The 17671-nt window shown below is 43.0% G+C and overlaps 1 protein-coding gene across 13 annotated transcripts in view; it reads right to left on the bottom strand.

The window, feature by feature from the left end:
• Window positions 1-17191, bottom strand: part of LOC125284383 (ryanodine receptor 3-like) — a 200840-nt gene extending 183649 nt beyond the window's left edge. For all 13 annotated transcript variants that reach the window (XM_048228300.1, XM_048228301.1, XM_048228305.1 and 10 more), the window contains exon 1: window positions 16870-17191. In XM_048228300.1, coding sequence (XP_048084257.1) covers window positions 16870-16917 — 48 coding nt within the window. In that variant the 5' untranslated portion in view covers window positions 16918-17191. The remainder of the gene's footprint in view (window positions 1-16869) is intronic.
• Between the last annotated feature and the right edge of the window lie 480 nt (window positions 17192-17671).

The following is a 17671-nucleotide window of genomic DNA, read 5'->3' as shown; positions in this document are numbered from 1 at the left end:
AGTGGGAACAGGATTGTGCAGTCTTCCAGAAAGATCTCTCTTTTTATCTCTCTTACATGTAAAAAAACTTTTGACTTTTTCAATGCACTTTACCTTTCTTCATACCTTTTTTTTGTCGGTTTATTTCTAACACATTTTGAATGGTCAAGGAGTATGAGTTGTGTTACATCTTGTGTTACCATTTGAGGCTGAAAAGCAAATGATTTAGCTTGGGGAAAGCAAAGGTTTTAGCTTGTTTTAGCTTGTCTTAACCACAGAAGAGCCCTGCTACTGTTACGGCCAAACTATACCACTGCCAATCACCTGGCATCTGAACACTCTCATCAGCCAAACAGGACGAAGGCTTCCATAGTGTGTGTGAGGGGGGACTCCCTTCCAAACGCTTGCTGCCATAACACCCAATCTATCATCTATGACAGGAAACTGGCATAGTGCATTGTGCAATATATATACCGGTATATTTTTTATTTTATTTTTTGCATTGCACTGTGCTGCAGAAAGTCATATTACTTAGCTTACATTGCATGGTTTTGAAAAGCAGACTGACAAATCACTGCAACACATAGTGACAAACACAGCATGTTGCACTTTCCGTGTGAAGAGGAAGGGATTGCCTTTGCTGAACCCACTGTGCTCTCTACTGCAACACACATAGAAGCCAAATTAAGCTGTCTGTATCTGACTTCATCTGAAAGGTGGTAGACATTTACAATTGCCACAACCATACTGTAGTTTTCCTCCACACAAACAATGCCTTTTAATACAAGCAATACTGCACTGCACTGCACTACAAAAACCCACTGCATTGTATACTGCACATTCAGTGTAGCACTACAGGCACTTTCAAGAAAGAAATCATTCTCATACTAAAGGATTTATCGTGGATGCACACAGAGGATTTGTTCCTTACTAGATTATGCTCTGTTCTAAGAGAATAAAATAGAAAATCTATGTAAAAAGCACAGGCCCCCACACACTCTGGCACTGTAAGTAGATTGGCCTCTACACTGTCTGCTTTGCTCACCCTTGATATATTTCCCCCAGTGCAATCTCCTGACTGCACACACACAAAAAGGACTTAGCAGTTACTACATAAACATGAGAAACATGCACCTACTCCCGGTGGTCAGGAAGAGTTTTGTATTGGTACTCAGACGGTTATCAGAATAAGGACCCACAGAATAGTGCATCTGTGATCGAGTCTAGGCAATAAGAAGGACAGTGAAAATAAGGGGGTCTGTTAGTCTCTGTGAACTGCAGCTGAACTGTCTTCATCAGAGCCTGAGACAAACGTAACAGCTGATGCTGATGTGGTGTTGCTCTAATGCTTCCTGAGAGAGAGAGTAGCCTACATGCAGCTGACAGGCACCAAGGCAAAGGCTCAGTGCTGATGTGATGGGAGCTCTAAGGAATAGAGAGAGAGAGAGAAAGTGAATGAGAAAGAGAAAGAGAGAGAGAGAAAGAAAGGCAGGAGGAGGAGATGCAGATAAGGACAGAGAGAAACAAAGAGGGGGAAGCAGACAGCACTAAGTAATGACAAAAAAATGAGTCAGAAAATATCATTAATAGGCGAGAACTGCCAGTCTGCAGAGGTAGAGGTCTAACTATGTTTTATATGCCCACAACTTCTTGCAGTGCAATTTCTGGCGCATCAGAAATCAATCGCAGGCTCTAATTTCCTTGGGAAAGCACATAAAAATGTGGAAATGTGTTCTGTCAGCGACTCTCAGTAATGCTCCCTAGCACACTGGACAGAGGAGTGTGCATTTCTAGTGGACAGCTGCCCGATCTTACTGAAACACTGCAGATACCCCAGCAGGGGCAACACATCACAGGCCACCATGACCACTTTCACTGTGATCTCCAAGAGGGCATAGAGAATGATAGCCACAAACACATCTGTGGATGTACACTGACAATCATGTTTGGGCTACAGTTGTTAGTGGCATTTAGTACCCTGTTTGTTTTGTCAGTAACTTGTAATGGCGCTTTAATGTCAGAACACTGGAGTAACACCCAGAACACTGTTCTATTCTAGTGGACTACACTGTCGGATATTGCTGCAACACTGCAAAGAGCCCACCAAGGGCAACACAGCATAGGCCACCACTGCCACCACCATCACTGTCCAATCTTACCGCAATACTGCAGAGAGCATCACCATAACCACCTTCACCACCACTACCATTTAATGTTAGAACTAGGGCTGTCAATAGCGATTTTTGTGTGAGCATATCAGTGAACACCCTTGACCACTCGGTGAGTTTTGGATCTTTGTAAACGAAAGTCTAATGCGTTTTAGAAAGATTGTTCCAGTGCACCTATGCAGCGTTGTGGAGGTCGGGGGGTGCTACCACAGAAACCGAAAATTCTCAGGACAGCAGCATGTGTCCAAATTTCAATCTTAAACGTTCTATTTAATCATAAACTATCTGAAAACAGGGTTTTAAGTGTAAAATACCGAACTTGACCTTTAAAGTTAAAAAACTCTTTTATTATTATTTTCATTGTTCAAATAATGGCCATAAAAATCTATGATATGACCTAATATGCTGAGGAAATAAATTCAAAAGTGCTTCGGGAAGAAGTTTTTTTTTCACATACAAGACATTTCAGGCCACAAATATAACCTGGGCTAGGGGACACAATGAAAATAAATTAACACTCCCCTCAATGTCAACACTATTTCTTTGCATTGATGTGCGACTTTAGAGTTGCCGAACTCCGGTTATATGTAAATTCCTTGCTGTAGACATCGCATAGGACTTTATTTTAATCAACACTTTATTTTTATCAACACCATCAGGCCGTTTTTTAAAAGTAAATGTTCCAATCAATGATCTAGGCAGCACATTTTCTTCTCTCTCCTTCATTTTACAGTCTAATGGTTACTGACTAGAACGGCTTAGGGTCAAAGGTCATACAGAATCGATTAATCTGTACTATTTTTTTTTAATCAGTTATTTTTTCTCAAATTAATTAATCGAAATTAATCAGTTATTTTGACAGCCTTAGTTAGAACCAACAGAGTTGGTCACCTTGAGGTGACCTTATGTGAGATTTTCTGAGCCAAGCCTCAGGTATGAGCCATCAGGCTCAGGCCACTAACCAGCAGAGCTGGACAGTAACGGAGTACATTTACTTGAGTACAGTACTTGAGTACAATTTTGAGGGATCTGTTCTTTACTCGAGTATCATTTTTGGGGAGTACTCATGACTTTACTCAAGTACATTTGAGAGGCAGATATTGTACTCTTTACTCCACTACATTTCTATCTATAACCGTGAGTACCCGTTACTTCTTCTAAAAAAACAAAATGAAAAAAGAAAAATCTCGGAAACCCTCAATTTGTTTTTTCCCTCTCAAACGTGATTGGATTGTGCAGGCACCACCGATTGGGACAGCCTATCAGCATTCACCTTCAGCTTTACGTCAAAGTCAACTCCATGGTCAGATTTAGATAAGAGACGACACCATGGACGAAACAATGGATGAAGACACAGCAGGTTATGGGTGCCGGGAATGTGCCAACCCGTGGCCCCACCTCGCCAGACTATTTCAATTAGCTGAACAATGATAGTTAATCATAGTTAATGATATCATAGTTAATGATAGTTTTCGCTTCAAGTGTTTCAATTACAAAATAGTATTTTGTATTTGAAATACATATTTTAAATACATGTATTAGAAATACTGTCCATCCCTGGCAACATGGTAGAAATATGGAAATGACTTGATTTTACTTTCAATTCCTTTTACATTATCCAAGGTATTAACATTAACATTTTTCATAACTCCATGTAGGACATTTCTGTACATAAATGTAAGCACTGTGGCAGTAGTAATGCATTATTTAGAAAATCTAGTAATTCAGTACTTTTACTTAAGTAGACATCTGACTGTTGTACTTTTACTTGTACTTGAGTAAAATTTAGCCAGGGGTATCTCTACTTTTACTCAAGTAAGGAAGCTGTGTACTCTGTCCGCCTCTGCTAACCAGGGAGATAGCTCTTCAAGATGGCAGCTGTGTGTGGATCATGTCTGGCCCAGGTCTGGAATTAAGAGAACCTGGAACACTAGAGCAGTTATTAATGGCACATCTTGCCTCTTTGTGTGTGTGTGTGTCCTAAGGATTGAAAAAGAGAGAGAGAAAGAGAGAGAGAGAGAGGGAGAGAGAGATATTGACATTGAACACCGAGGTCAGAGCCTAAGGGTATGAGAAAACACATCACCCTGTCACACCCCTAATACTGACCATTGCCATATATCCCCTCTCTCTCCCAGCCAACACTCAGCAGTTCCTGGTCAGCCTGCTTAGTTGCTGCCGTAGCAGAATAATACATTGTTTTATTACACACATCATTGACTGTGTTTCAACAAAGTCCAAATAAAAGCCCAGATATCTCCTGGTCTGTGCTTGTGGCAAGGAACAGATGCAGAAGTTGTTAAAGTGGCATGAATCTTTTATGAGCTGGGGAATGGCGCTGTCGTCAATATTGGACATCAGGCTTAGAGCAGTGGGCATCAGCAAGGCAGGAAGAGGAGGGGAAAAGAGAGAGAAAGAGAGGAAGACAAGTGTCTCTCAGTGCAACGGTTAGCTCAGAGTGAGACTGCACATGTAATCTCAATGTTAAAGGAGAATTCTGACAATTTTTGAAATCATGCACGCAGAGTACTGTAGCTGCCTGATTGCTCTAGCTGTTAGCTGCAACAATTTCAAGCTAGGTATCCGATTTATTTATTTTATTTCGTTTTTTATTCATACCGAAATAGAAATCAGTGTATCGGTGACCTCAAGAAACATAAAAATTGCCAGAGTTTTCCTTTAAGGCTGTGGATTAAGACAGTACCCAGACTGAAAGTTTGTGCAAACTGGACTATGTCACAAACTCTTTATACAGCCCTGCTGGAGTGTATAAGTGAGAGTGAATGTGACTCAGAAACACATTAGAGGCCAATTTTCTAAAAAGTAGAGCGACTGGGAATAAAAAAACAGCTCTCCTCTGGTGTTCCTGTGGAAATGGGGTCGTGCTAATGTCACACGACAAAGAGTACCACCAGACTTTTCCAGAACAATGCGGCACTGACAAACATTTGCAAAGCCTCCTGAATTATACAGTAGTTCCACTTAAGTCATTTGAGATCCTGATTCTCGGTGCATGTTGGGAGAGATCCTTCTTTGTGCAGGAAGTAACCACTCAGACAGTCTGTGACAGCCACAAACACATGCAAACATATGTATGGAGGTACACGACAAGCATGTTCGGGCTCAAATTGGTCCTGTGACGGCAGTGGGCACCCCATTTGCAGGCCGGTCACTTCAGCATGAGTTACTGGATCCGCACTGATGCAGTGTGGGCATACGTAGGTAATGTCAACACTAGGATCAGGCCACTAATCGTTTTCATCTTCATGACACCTCCATCAACCATACAGACATTTGACTTTATTTACGGCTAAGTGGAGGAAGTAGCTGACATACTCATTTAACCTCATTATTGGTTCAAAGACGGAGAACACAGCAAATCGAACATGAATGCCACAAAACACTGAATATAGACAAATTAATAAGGCTGAGGGTGTGTGTGTGTGTGTGTGTTTGCGTGTGTTTGTTAGAGAAAGATGTGTGTGTGTGTGTGTGTGTGTGTGTGTGTGTGTGTGTGTGTGTGTGTGTGTGTGTGTGTGTGTGTGTGTGTGTGTGTGTGTGTGTGTGTGTGTGTGTGTGTGTATGTGAACATTAATAGTGTGCAGAAAAGTAGTAGCCTACAGTCTACTTTAGTCTTTAAGTGAGGTCAAGTATTCAATTCTCAATTCACATGGCTTCTACTTGCTAAGTTCTGACCGCCAAGATATAAACCCCCTGTTTATTTTACAAGAGGTAATATACCAAGGGTGTTCCCTTTACAGTTGGCACAGAGCAAGATGATTTATCACTCGCATTTGCCATGCAGCCATTCCAGAAATGTGTGATGCCACCCTTCCCTGTAACATATCCCCTGGTTCAGCCTGAAATAGAGAAAGAGGTAGCGTCCTGCAGCTGCGATGACAATGCTTCATGAGTAGAAACGGATTTTTGGGGTTGCGCCTGTGAGCCGAGCCATGGAGGGTACAGAGCGGACATGAAGTAAATTGGATTAGGTTGTCACAGTTTGCCCCACCACCCTCACCCTAGGCATACACACACTGTCTCGCTCTCTCTCTCCCAGCATCACACTGCTGTCACCTTCACACAAGTGACATGAGCACATGTGTCAGGTAGGTGTCATGTTGGTACAGTGCAAGCTAATGCCCAGCCTGCCTGCTAGCTGACAGAAGGAGAGAGAGAGACCCGACTCAGGCCCTGATGCCAAAGGACAGGGCCAGAGTCTCATTCACACCTACTAAGGCTTTGCTCTCTTCCTCTGATGGCAGACTAAAACATTCCATTTTAAGGTAATGGAGGACTTTTTGACAGATACCTGCCTAAGGAATTAGATTCAAACCCTCCAACAGTTGTGTGGTCTACGGAATAAATACTTCATGACAAGGAGCAAGACACTTTTGTCTTCAACTATTTTTTTATCAGTGCACCGCTGATTATTACTGCTATTACACTCACAGAATAAACCATTTCCTTTTGTTCTCAGTTGAATGCTGCTCTACAATACTACAATGTAATTTCTGGACTATGACATGGTATAATTTGTATTCATTAATGTTGGTCTGACAATAGTCTGTAAAGTTGATATAGCCAGGCCTACTGTCATTTTAAGACCTAAAATGCAACATTTTTCACTATTAAATCAATAATGAATGTCTAGCATGCCTTTCACCTATAAAATTAGCACTAGCCTAGTCTAAAGACTAGCATTTTTTCTTCATATTTCATTAGGCTGACTCTAAAGCGTTAGCACCCCTTTTTCCAAGTTCATTAGCCTGGTGCTAAAGGTCTGGTGCCACTGTTTTCATTCTCACCTGTCACAGGCACAGATGTGTTCAGGTAGATGTCATACTCAATCACAGCTAATAGCTAATCCCAGTAAAAGACTGACAGGAAAACAGGAACATGTAACAGAGTTCAGAATAGCATCCTGATGCAATTGTTGGGCTGGTGGAATCTCCAGGTGCTGTCACTTATATGTCCGTCACAGAGCTGTAGGTTTTCATAGTCCAGTGCCAGTGACAAATTGTCATATAGAGAGTCAGCTAGTTTATAGGATATTAAATATGCAGTCAGCGATTGCGCTGGAAATCATGTTTGTGTCTATATTTATGTGTCTATTTAAATATATTAGCAGAGACTTTTGCTTAAAACAATGTATATTATATTTTAACCAAGGACCAAACAAAACACACCAGAGAGATAGCCCCCCTTCAGAGAAAGTCCATACAGGATTTCATTTTTGTTTGGGGGACAGGCTGCCCCCACTTTGTTTGTTTCCAATTTTTGGAGCCTGGGCTGCCTACAGACACCAGGTTTTTTTTTAGTCTTCTCATACGATAGACAGCTAGCGCATCATGAGGAGATCATTGCTGAATGTGACAAAAAAAAAACTTTATGGGCCTGAAATTGCATACGATCACTGACACTGCACTTTAAAGGTACACTATGCAAGATCTTCACCTTAATATAACCTTTACAAAGCCAATTTGATGGTAAACAAACTTGTAAAAGAGGAATCGTTCACCTAGCATATCCATACAGCATAGCCATAGTGAGTCACTAATGAGAGAACCAGCCATACAACTCCAAGAATAGTGGACGTGAAGACATCATGAAACATTACATCGCGAGAATCATGAAACATTACTTTGTCAGTAATATAGCTCTTTGAACCTCCACAACCAAAAGCATTTTCATTGTGTACGGGGGGAACAAGCTATGAGAAGTAGGCTATTTACAATGGCAGAGTAAATATAAGTATATCAAGACTCTAGGGGGAGCTCTACAGTCGCCAAAAATACCTGAAACTGCAGTATACCTTTAACTTTACATGTCGGTGTCCACCACTCTAGTTCATCCAAAACAAACCAGAAAAGGGACTCAAAGTGCTAAATACCGGAATTATCCTTTAAAGATACTGAAGATGGCTTCACTCTCTAACTGCAGCAGCATTTCATTTAAAGCTCAGCGTCTAATACCATTGGTGAAGAAGCTGTCCTCTCCAAGCAATTGTTAACAGTGTTGATGACAGGCTTGGTGACATATTCAAGTCACTCATTTTGCAATCAAGCAAGGGATTACTTAGCAGACTTTTCAGTCTAAGGTGTGAGTGTGAGTGTGTGTATTGTGTGTGTGTCTGTCCTCGCATCCCCTGATCAGTGTTGTTGGAAGAAAAGATGTGCTGTGGTCCATTCGTATAGCACAACCAACTGCTGACGCAGCTCCGGTCAGCAGCGAGGCACCTGGGCACTTAATTTAACATCAGTCACAGGCTAGACCACTGGACAGTCTGAGCAACAACAAAAAATTAGACAACTAACATCTCTGATCCATCTTCATAACGAGGACAATTTACTCGCCAAGTGATTCGGTGTGTGGAGTTGAGCAAGGGGGGGATGGGGGTAAGATATATTTGAGGGGGGTTGGATGGGGGGTGGGCTGAAAAAACTGATCAGCTTTGCTAACGGCGTTGCCTGCTGACATTGTTGAGGAAATTTCTTCATTTAGCAGGGCTAGGGGATCGATAGCTCATTACAGCAGCCATTCAGCTGCCTGTCTCACGGCTGAGGACTGGCTTCATTCCCCTCAGCGTCTCATCTGTCTCTCCTCATCCTCCGGGAGTTAGAGAGAGAGAGAGAAGAGACAGAGGAAAAGGGAGAGAGAGAGGAGAGAGGGTATAGAAGAAGAGGAGGAAGAAGAAAAAAGTCCTCCTCTTTCTTTCTCTGTTCACTAGCCAGCACTGCCTTTAAGATGTCGGGGACCAGGGAAAAAAAGAGAGGGGAAAAGGCTTTACAGGTGATGAAATAATCCTAATGAGCATGGTGGAGAAAATCAGTGGAGCAGTACAGGACTATGGGTTTAAATGTCTGTGCTATCTGGCTCAGAGGTGCAAATAAAAAAGTGAGCAGGATAAAATCAATAGCAGTTTCCCATTGTATTATTTTACATGTTATTACAGATCAGGGCATGCAGGTCAGTATTCCACCACTGTGTTGCACTGAAATTGTTTTTCATCAATTTTTGTATCATTCATTGAAGAGACTGTGCAGAAATCAGAAGTACAATGAACACACACATCTGCAATGTAATCACATGGAGAAGGATTCAATTCAATTTAATTCAACAAAAGATAATATCATGATGGTCTTGCTTCTTCGCTTAAACCCTGATGACATCAGTCAAGTTAATGAGAACAGCTTACGTGTAAAAGTCTATTAAAGGATCACAAAGAGCACAATATACAGCACAGTTATTATAAAGGTGCTCAAAGTGATGTCACACGGTTTCTAAGCTAAAACATTTTTTGTCACATACAGTAAACATCTCCTCACAATTCACTAGCTGCCTGTCCCCTGAATACACAGTAAAAAAATGCAGTCTCTGTAGACAGCCCAGGCTCCAAAAACGGCAACAAAAACAGCTTGGTGCAGCCTGGACCATGAAACAACAAACTTTTCCAGCCATTCACTGACAAGATGTGCGTTCAGTTTCAGTTGCACGGGAGGGACGGGCTAACTCTCTGTTCTGTTTGAACATCAACAGAAGTGACTTTTCCCAACATCGCTTAGAGCACTTTTAACATCAAGTCATTCAAGCACACAGGAATCATGATAAGACAGAACAGAATCCATCTATCAGGATATTCAACTGACTATGATAGTGAGCAAGCATTCTTTCAGCATGGATTCTGGGTAGCCTGCACCTTGCTTAAGCTCCAACAAAAAGCCTCATCACTAGCTTAATTGGATTTAAATCTCATGACTAACATTGTGTGGGATGATTTCCCCCCTTTTGGGGGATGGGGGGGCTTTGCGCATATCTCCCACCGTGAAACAGCCACTGAAATGACTTGGTATTCATCACACCTGGCAACTGTCCCTGCAGGTGAAGATTGATTTTTAAAGGGCACTTGACGCAGTATATTCCCTAGTAACAGCCCATTTCTTATAGTTAACTTCTGCACCAGAAGCCTTGTGTGTGACCTATTTAAGCAGCTCTTGTTCTAGTGGCCATTCACTTAGATGTTAATTGCTGAAGCAAGTAAATATTTAGAGCTGATGGGGTGGGGGGCTTAGGAGGGAGGGGTATGCAAATGCCAGACAGGTATAAGAAGGGCAGAATTGAAGAATTAAAGTAGGAAGTGATGATGAAGAAAGGACAGATGGAGAGGGGAAACGAAAGAGGGTATACAGTATGTTTCAGGGAGTGTGTGTGTGTGTGGAGGGGGTGGGGGGTGACTGTTGTAGAACATGAGAGACAGCTCAGCACTTCCACAGCTAAGAATACCTCCATTTCTGATCTGGACAACCTAGCTTCTGAGCATAACTTGACGCCTTATATAGACACACAGCTGTCAAACACTTTGTTTACTGTAGGTACGATTGCTAATGGGGTATTGAGAAAGGATAAGCTGCATTGCTAAGCACACTGTGTACAGTATATACTGTAAATGTGCATACTACATATGTGTGTAATGTATCAGTATGTACATCTGTGTGTCTTTGTGAAAGTCTACAAGATGGCATTGCACGAGGTCGGAAAAAAATAAAACGACTCAATGTGACAAAAGCTAGCGCCAGGTCAATCTAAGATCTATCAAGAGAGACTTAAGATTGTTTTGCTCTTTGACGTTTCCCAATTAAAAAAAGGTCTTTGCACACAGATAGATTTTTCCTTTTTGAATGTAATTATAAAGGTGAGACTACAACCATTCACATGTTGGCCTTTAAAGAAATCCTTCTCACCCTTACTTAATTTCTCTCTCTCCTTCTTTCTCCTTCTCTGTCATTCTTTTGTTGTTCTTTTCTCACTCTCTCTTTCTCTCTTTTCAAACACACATTGTCTCACTTTCTCTTTCTATCATTCTTTCTCTTTGTCTCTGACTTTTTCTCAACCTCCTTCTTCTTCTCTATGCCCCTCTGCACATTCTTTGTCCCACTTATTCTTTCTATCTCTGACATTCCTTTTTTTCTGTCCCTGTCTCTACATGTCTCTATCCCTCTTTCAGAATCTATAGCCTCCATAGAGCCAAGGTGCTTGAAATCCTCCCATCAAGACGCTTCCAGAAAAGAAGGGAAGTGAGGGATGTGACTTTGGTACCACCCTCCACCCCCACCCTACCACACACACACACACACACACACACACACACACACACACACACACCTGTCAGAGCATAGACACGCAGACAGAGAGAGGGAGAGTCACACTGTCACCCAGGTTGCTAGACACAGACATGCTGAGGATAATGTCTCCACGGTAAGGCTGGGCCCGCTCCTGCACAGCAGTCTAGGACAGCAAAGATCTCCAACGCCACGACATACTCAGGCATGCCACACGTGTCAGGACTATGACAGACTGCTATGCCTGAGCGTGTGTGTGTGTGTGTGTGTGTGTGTGTGTGTGTGTGTGTGTGTGTGCATGCATGCCCGCATGTGAGTGTGTGTGAGTAGGTTATCAAGGCTACACACATGAACAAACACACATACACTACACAAATATTCACACAGAGGGATCCTTCATGTGTGCAGACTCTAACTTTCACACACACACACACACACACACCATGTCCTGTGGTACTGATCACACACATGCAGTAAATTAGATTGGCTAGCAGCTGTCTGCTGCTCCAGTCAATGAAGCCATGTTTAACCTGGCCTTTTACAACTGATTGACACTGATGCCCCCCAGTGTGTGTGTGTGTGTGTGTGTGTGTGTGTGTGTGTGTGTGTGTGTGTGTGTATGTGTGTGTGTGTGTGAGTGTGTGTATAGGACATAAACTGAGTAGGTGTAAAGTATGCATAAGCATCTCTATTTATCTGGATGGCAGTATTTACAGAGTTCAAGGTCATATCCCACTGCCTGTGGCAATTCATCTAAAACTGATTAAAATGGTCATGATCCTTAGCCTGGCGACAGGCATTTGGGCTAACTTTGAAATCATTGGTCCAGCCACATTAATCACATTAATCAGGGATTCATAATGTATCTTCCTATTTCGCCTAAACTTTACAAACTGCCAAAAAAACAGCATTGGCAGTCATGAAACAATGTATGTGGGCCTACCATTGCTGTAAATACATTTACACATTCTTCCAACTGCAATTTTTGCAGACGTTGCTACTACCGTTTACACAGCCACATTCAATTTCAAAACTATAGCGTCATCCCCTCTCGTCGCTGACTGGGCAAGTAATCTGCTGACCGATGGAAACGGTAGTGAACTATGCTGTTCCAGACTACTATCTCCCTGAAAGGAGATCTAGGTGGGCGTGGTCAGGCTACATGATCCTTCTCATGACAGCAAATGTTACCTCGCAAAACACAAGGTATCCCAGGTGCACTTCAGCAATGTCAGAAACTCTATTATTCATTTTGGAAGTCAGTATGGCATCAAAAGTTTGAAGCCATTATTTTAAAGTAATAGAACAAAATACAAGCTGAAGGACATACATAGACCTGAAGCATAAAACATACACTGTATGTCCCATTCAATTCCATTCTATTTCTATATTCTATTTTTTGACAATCACTCACCACTGATGAAAACAAAAGATGAGCAACAGCTACTCACCATTCCACCACTTTACACAGAGAAACTCCACAGAAAAGCCCTCAGTCTCATCATTCTCTGCCTTGCCCCCAATGCCCCCATGTTTTGATCCTGAGTAGGCTCCATGTTTACTGCCAATCTCCCACTTTACAATAAAAGCCGCTCCTATCCGCTCTCCCCCCTTCCCTCAGCGCTAAATTGCCCGTAGCGCACAAATCCCCTCTCCTCTTCGGCTGTGTACCGTCTGCTCAGCGGGGGTCATTTCGGCACTCCCTGGTGGGAAATTACTTCATTTAGTTGTGAAAAGGAGAAAAAAAGCTGTTTGTGTTCTGTTTATTAGCAGACTCCTCCACAGTAAATAGCTGCAATTTTATTGTTTGCAAGCAAAGCGGATATCAGATAGGTCGTATTAAAAAATGAGGGAAGTGGTCTATTAGAGTGCCTATGCCAAGAAGACAAAGACTAGATGTTGTTGGTGTTGGGGAACGTTCAAAAGCGTGTGTGTGTGTGTGTGTGTGTGTGTGTGTGTGTGTGTGTGTGTGTGTGTGTGTGTGTGTGTGTGTGTGTGTGTGTGCGTGTGTGTGCGTGTGTGTGTGCGTGTGTGTATTTCAGCACAATACATGATGGTGCTACAGCCTACATTTTGTGAAGTTTCAGTGTAACTGGGACTAGAGGATTAGTGCACTGTTACTGTAAGTACCAATCTCATTCGTAAGCTATCAGTAAAGCTAGCTGCCATTGTTTTCAGCCTGCTTGCCATGCGCAGGTTTGCAGGTTCAAGCCTAGTGAGGGGCTGTAATTCAACGTAGGTTACATGTGTGCGTGTACGTGCACATGCTTTCAAGTGTGCACATGGGGTCATTGATATTCCAGTGCATGTCTATGTCCATTAGTGTGTGTGCCGGCATGCATCCATTATCATGGGTCTGACAACAATCTGTCTATGTGTGTGTGTGCCTACAGGTACACAGAGTTTCTGCATGCCATGTCTACAGGTGTGTTTCTGTGTGTGCCACTGGTCTAGTTAGGAAGAGGGTGCATGCATTCTGTTTTGCTGTTATGCACTCTGCACTCTTCATCTCTTTATCTATCTATCTATCTGTATCTCCCTCCCTGCCTCTCTCATTGCTGTGGCATTTCTGGTGCAACCGAGCTCTGCACCACACGGCTGGTCCACTTTGCATTCCACAGACACACACACACACACACACACACACACACACACACACACACACACACACACACACACACAACCTGATCCCACTGCCATCCAGTCAGCTGCTGCCCCGTGTGGAGAGATGCAACAAGCTGCTCCATTTCTTAAAGGCACAGAACCCCTCTCCAGTAACTAGGCTGAGCTGAGCTGGACCCCCTCAACCTCAGTACAGAGAGAGGGAGAGAGAGAGAGAGAGAGACTATGGGTAAGCCATCAGCAGCGGCTGTGTGTGTGTGTGTGTATGTGGGTGCGTGCATGCGTGCGTGTGTGTGTGTGTGTGTGCGCGTGTGTGTGTGTGTGTAGGACAAAGAGTGAGTGACTGAAAGAGAAGTACAGACAAATGTAGTATATTTGTGAGAGTGAGGGAGAGAGTAGGAGTAATCAAGATGGAGCGGTAAAGAGGGAGCGGGAGGAAGACAAAGAGATTAAAGACAGACAGGGAAGAACAACGACAGGGTGACATTACAGAGAAGGACATTTGACAGAGATGGAGAGGTGAAGGAGAAGAAAGCAAGGGAGGAGATTGAGGAAGAAAGAAAGGGAGAGAAGGATGAAAGGGGAGAAATATAAGAGGGGATGACATCCCACAAGGACACACCAGTAAAAAAAACAACAACAAACAACCTGTTTGTCATTCTACTACAATGTGTGGATTTGTGGCTTCTGGGTAGTTTTAGTTCTGCCTGGATGTATTTTTATATAAAGCACAAACCCCCTGAAGCCAAGATTGTGCTGAAATGTCAGCACACTTGCGCAGCTCCATGCGCTGATGTAATGACCTCTGTATAAGGAAGAGCCAATGATGTCATGTCATTTCTCAATCTCTACTCAATGGCTAATTATAAACCTGCAAGATATCTACCCCTGTGATATTCCACTGTTCTTCATAGAGGTTAGTCTTGATGAACATACATACCACACCACACACACATACTTGGCAAAACTGAGAGGGTAGAGATTTCGTCTTACTCTTGGTCAGATAGTGGTCGAGCATTCATATCTGACAACGTTCTTTGAAGGCTACTTTAAGGTAAATTAGGCTACTTCAAGCTGTCTATCAATAAATTCAATTGCACTGATTGTGTTAAAAGAAGCAATTCTTCCCTCCCCACCACAGCCTGGAGACAGGAGTTCTTAAACCTGGTAGTCCATGATCTACTACCAGAAGAGACAAGTACTCCTACATCTGCAAGTGCTCATGGTCTCCTTTCATTTCCCACGGTGACGTACTTAAATACCTCCTAACTCAAAAGTACTCTCCTGTTTCTAATGAAAATTCCAAAGCTTTCACAGGTACATCTCTCTCTCTATCTCTCTCTCTCTCTCTCTCTGTTTATGTAAACACCCTTACATCTGTATTGTCACGTATTAGGGTAATGTTAAACGTGATGCTTTAAAACAGCAAACATTTTGGAAAATAGTCATAAGAAGTGGTGTTACTGGGCGCTTCAGGCGTTGTCATTGGGTTTTTAACTGCCAGCTCCACCTCACTCACACACCTCACACAACAAGGGCGGTCTATTTGTAGTTCATTAGCTCAACACATCACTGCAAAACAACATCTTAACACATACCAGCACATATTAAAACCATAGCATATTACTTTGCTTTGTGTGCGGACATAACATCGTTTAGAGTGGCCTCCAAAGTGCTCCTTGGCTTAAGCTTTAATGCATCAGCTATGATATATTTGTCTAGAGACTGTGAAAACAACGCCAGCAAAACAAGGAGTCCCGCCGGCCATAAAGAGACACACATATTTCCTTCCATAAGTAGGCTATGTATGACCACTGTGTGCTGACAGTTTTACACCCTCAGTGTCGAATGACAGCGCTGTTAAAGAGATTCAGCCACGCTTCGCTTCATAAATCACGCATGTCGGCGGACAATTAGTATGGGGTTTGAGGTTTAGTCGCAGGTAGCTCGAGCGGTATTGTGAGGGCACCACGTTATGGATGGCTCTATCTCATCGCTCCGCGCGTCCTCCCTCCGGCCACTTGCGCTGCCCATTTGAAATCAATGTCATCAGCCCCCTCTCTTGTCAATTGCGTAACATTGTTTGAATTCATTTCACTTCGTGTGAACTCTCACTGCAGATGACTGTTCAATAAGGTGCAGGTCAGTGGTATTTGATAGCCAATGTTGGATATGTAGGATTTTTTGTTGACAATCCCCACACCAGACAGGTTGACACCACGGTGTTCAAAATCATTTATGGGCTACATAAGTCTTTCAATGAGTTATGTTTCGCAATAGACCTCTGGCAGTATACACTACAGAGCCTACAGTATTTTTATCACATGGACAGACATAGCAGCTCACATTTGGAGGGTGCAAGCTGGCATACCAAATCAGTGAAGAGATGGCGAGAGGCTACGCTGTAATGCCAGATAAGCTGTCAGGTTATCAGATATTAAGACCCTCTCGCCGCACTCCCACCCCACCATTTACCTTAAGCCATTTGGCATTAAACGGATTTTTAAAATGTCAGCACGCAAGTTTTATCCAGAATTTCCCACAAATTCTTGGAACTTTATCATTCCCCGCATGTTACTCCGAGTAAACACATGGATGATAAAATACTGTTTGTTTCAGAAGCGAAATGTCAAGTTCCTATCCAACGAAATTGCACTGTATGGATGCGCAAAAACAAAGAGGTAGGATACTCTCTTTACCGGGTGGTGGGTACAGCCACACAACACGAGGAAGGCTGGCTATTGCCTGCCCCGATGAAGAAAGATACAAATGGTTTGTATCTTTGCTCTAATCAATGTTGTCGCGGGGAGATGAAGGTGTTTCATTAAATTACCGTCATCCTAACAGATTCATCACAATCCAGCAATGACTAACTGCATTGTTCTTAAACATCGCACACTACACAACGATGCTCGCCTGAAGTGCACCGACGCTTTTGCCACATGCCTCTTGATTGGAATGATGGATACTAGCCTACTTACAGTTCGTAGGAACTGGATTTCATCTTCCCCTTCACCACCTTCAGCCATGGCTGTTCTGGAGCCTGCTCACGCTCGGATACCCTCCACTGTCGGCTCGCAGCACCTCGCTGCTGCTCCTCACTTCTGTCGATATTAGCATATAGCTAATCCACAGCCATATAGGGGAGCTGGAGAAAACCAACTGCACCACCGCAGCCTGTCACTCACGCAACCTCACTGTCGGTGCCAGCGGTGCTGATCCCTGAGGAGCGCGCGAGCATCGGCACTCGGAAGTGGGCGCTGAGGCTCGTGTAGGCTAAACCGGGCTCGGTGTGTGTGTGTGTGTGTGTGTGTGTGTGTGTGGAAGAGGCTTTAAACGCAGTCAAAATACGGCATTGGGGTCTTATGTTTGACGTCACCAGTGGCGCTTATTAACACAAACACAAAGGGTAAAAGCGCGATCTTTGAAACAGACGCAGCTGTCAAACAGTGACATTCACATGTTATTTGGTACGTATGAAGTGAACAATTTGTCACATGATTATTCAAGTGACTTTGATGTGAAAGAAGTTTCTCCGATGAAGAGTTATTATAGGCCAGGCTAGATTGGCCAATTGAATTAAATTATTATTGAATATTTGTCATTTCTCTCTCTCTCTCTCTCTCTCTCTCTCTCTCTCTCTCACACACACACACACACACACACACACACCAAACAACATAGGCCTACTGACGCAAGCACAAAGCATTTTAATCATTTTCATAGTTTCACGTCTATTAAGATTGAATTAGCCAGGATTGAGGCAATTTTCCCTTGCTCAAT

This window comes from Alosa alosa, chromosome 19 (genome assembly GCF_017589495.1).
Source record: "Alosa alosa isolate M-15738 ecotype Scorff River chromosome 19, AALO_Geno_1.1, whole genome shotgun sequence".
NCBI lineage: Eukaryota > Metazoa > Chordata > Actinopteri > Clupeiformes > Clupeidae > Alosa > Alosa alosa.
The sequence above is the reverse complement of the archived record's forward strand: the minus strand, read 5'-3'. Positions and strand labels throughout refer to the sequence as shown.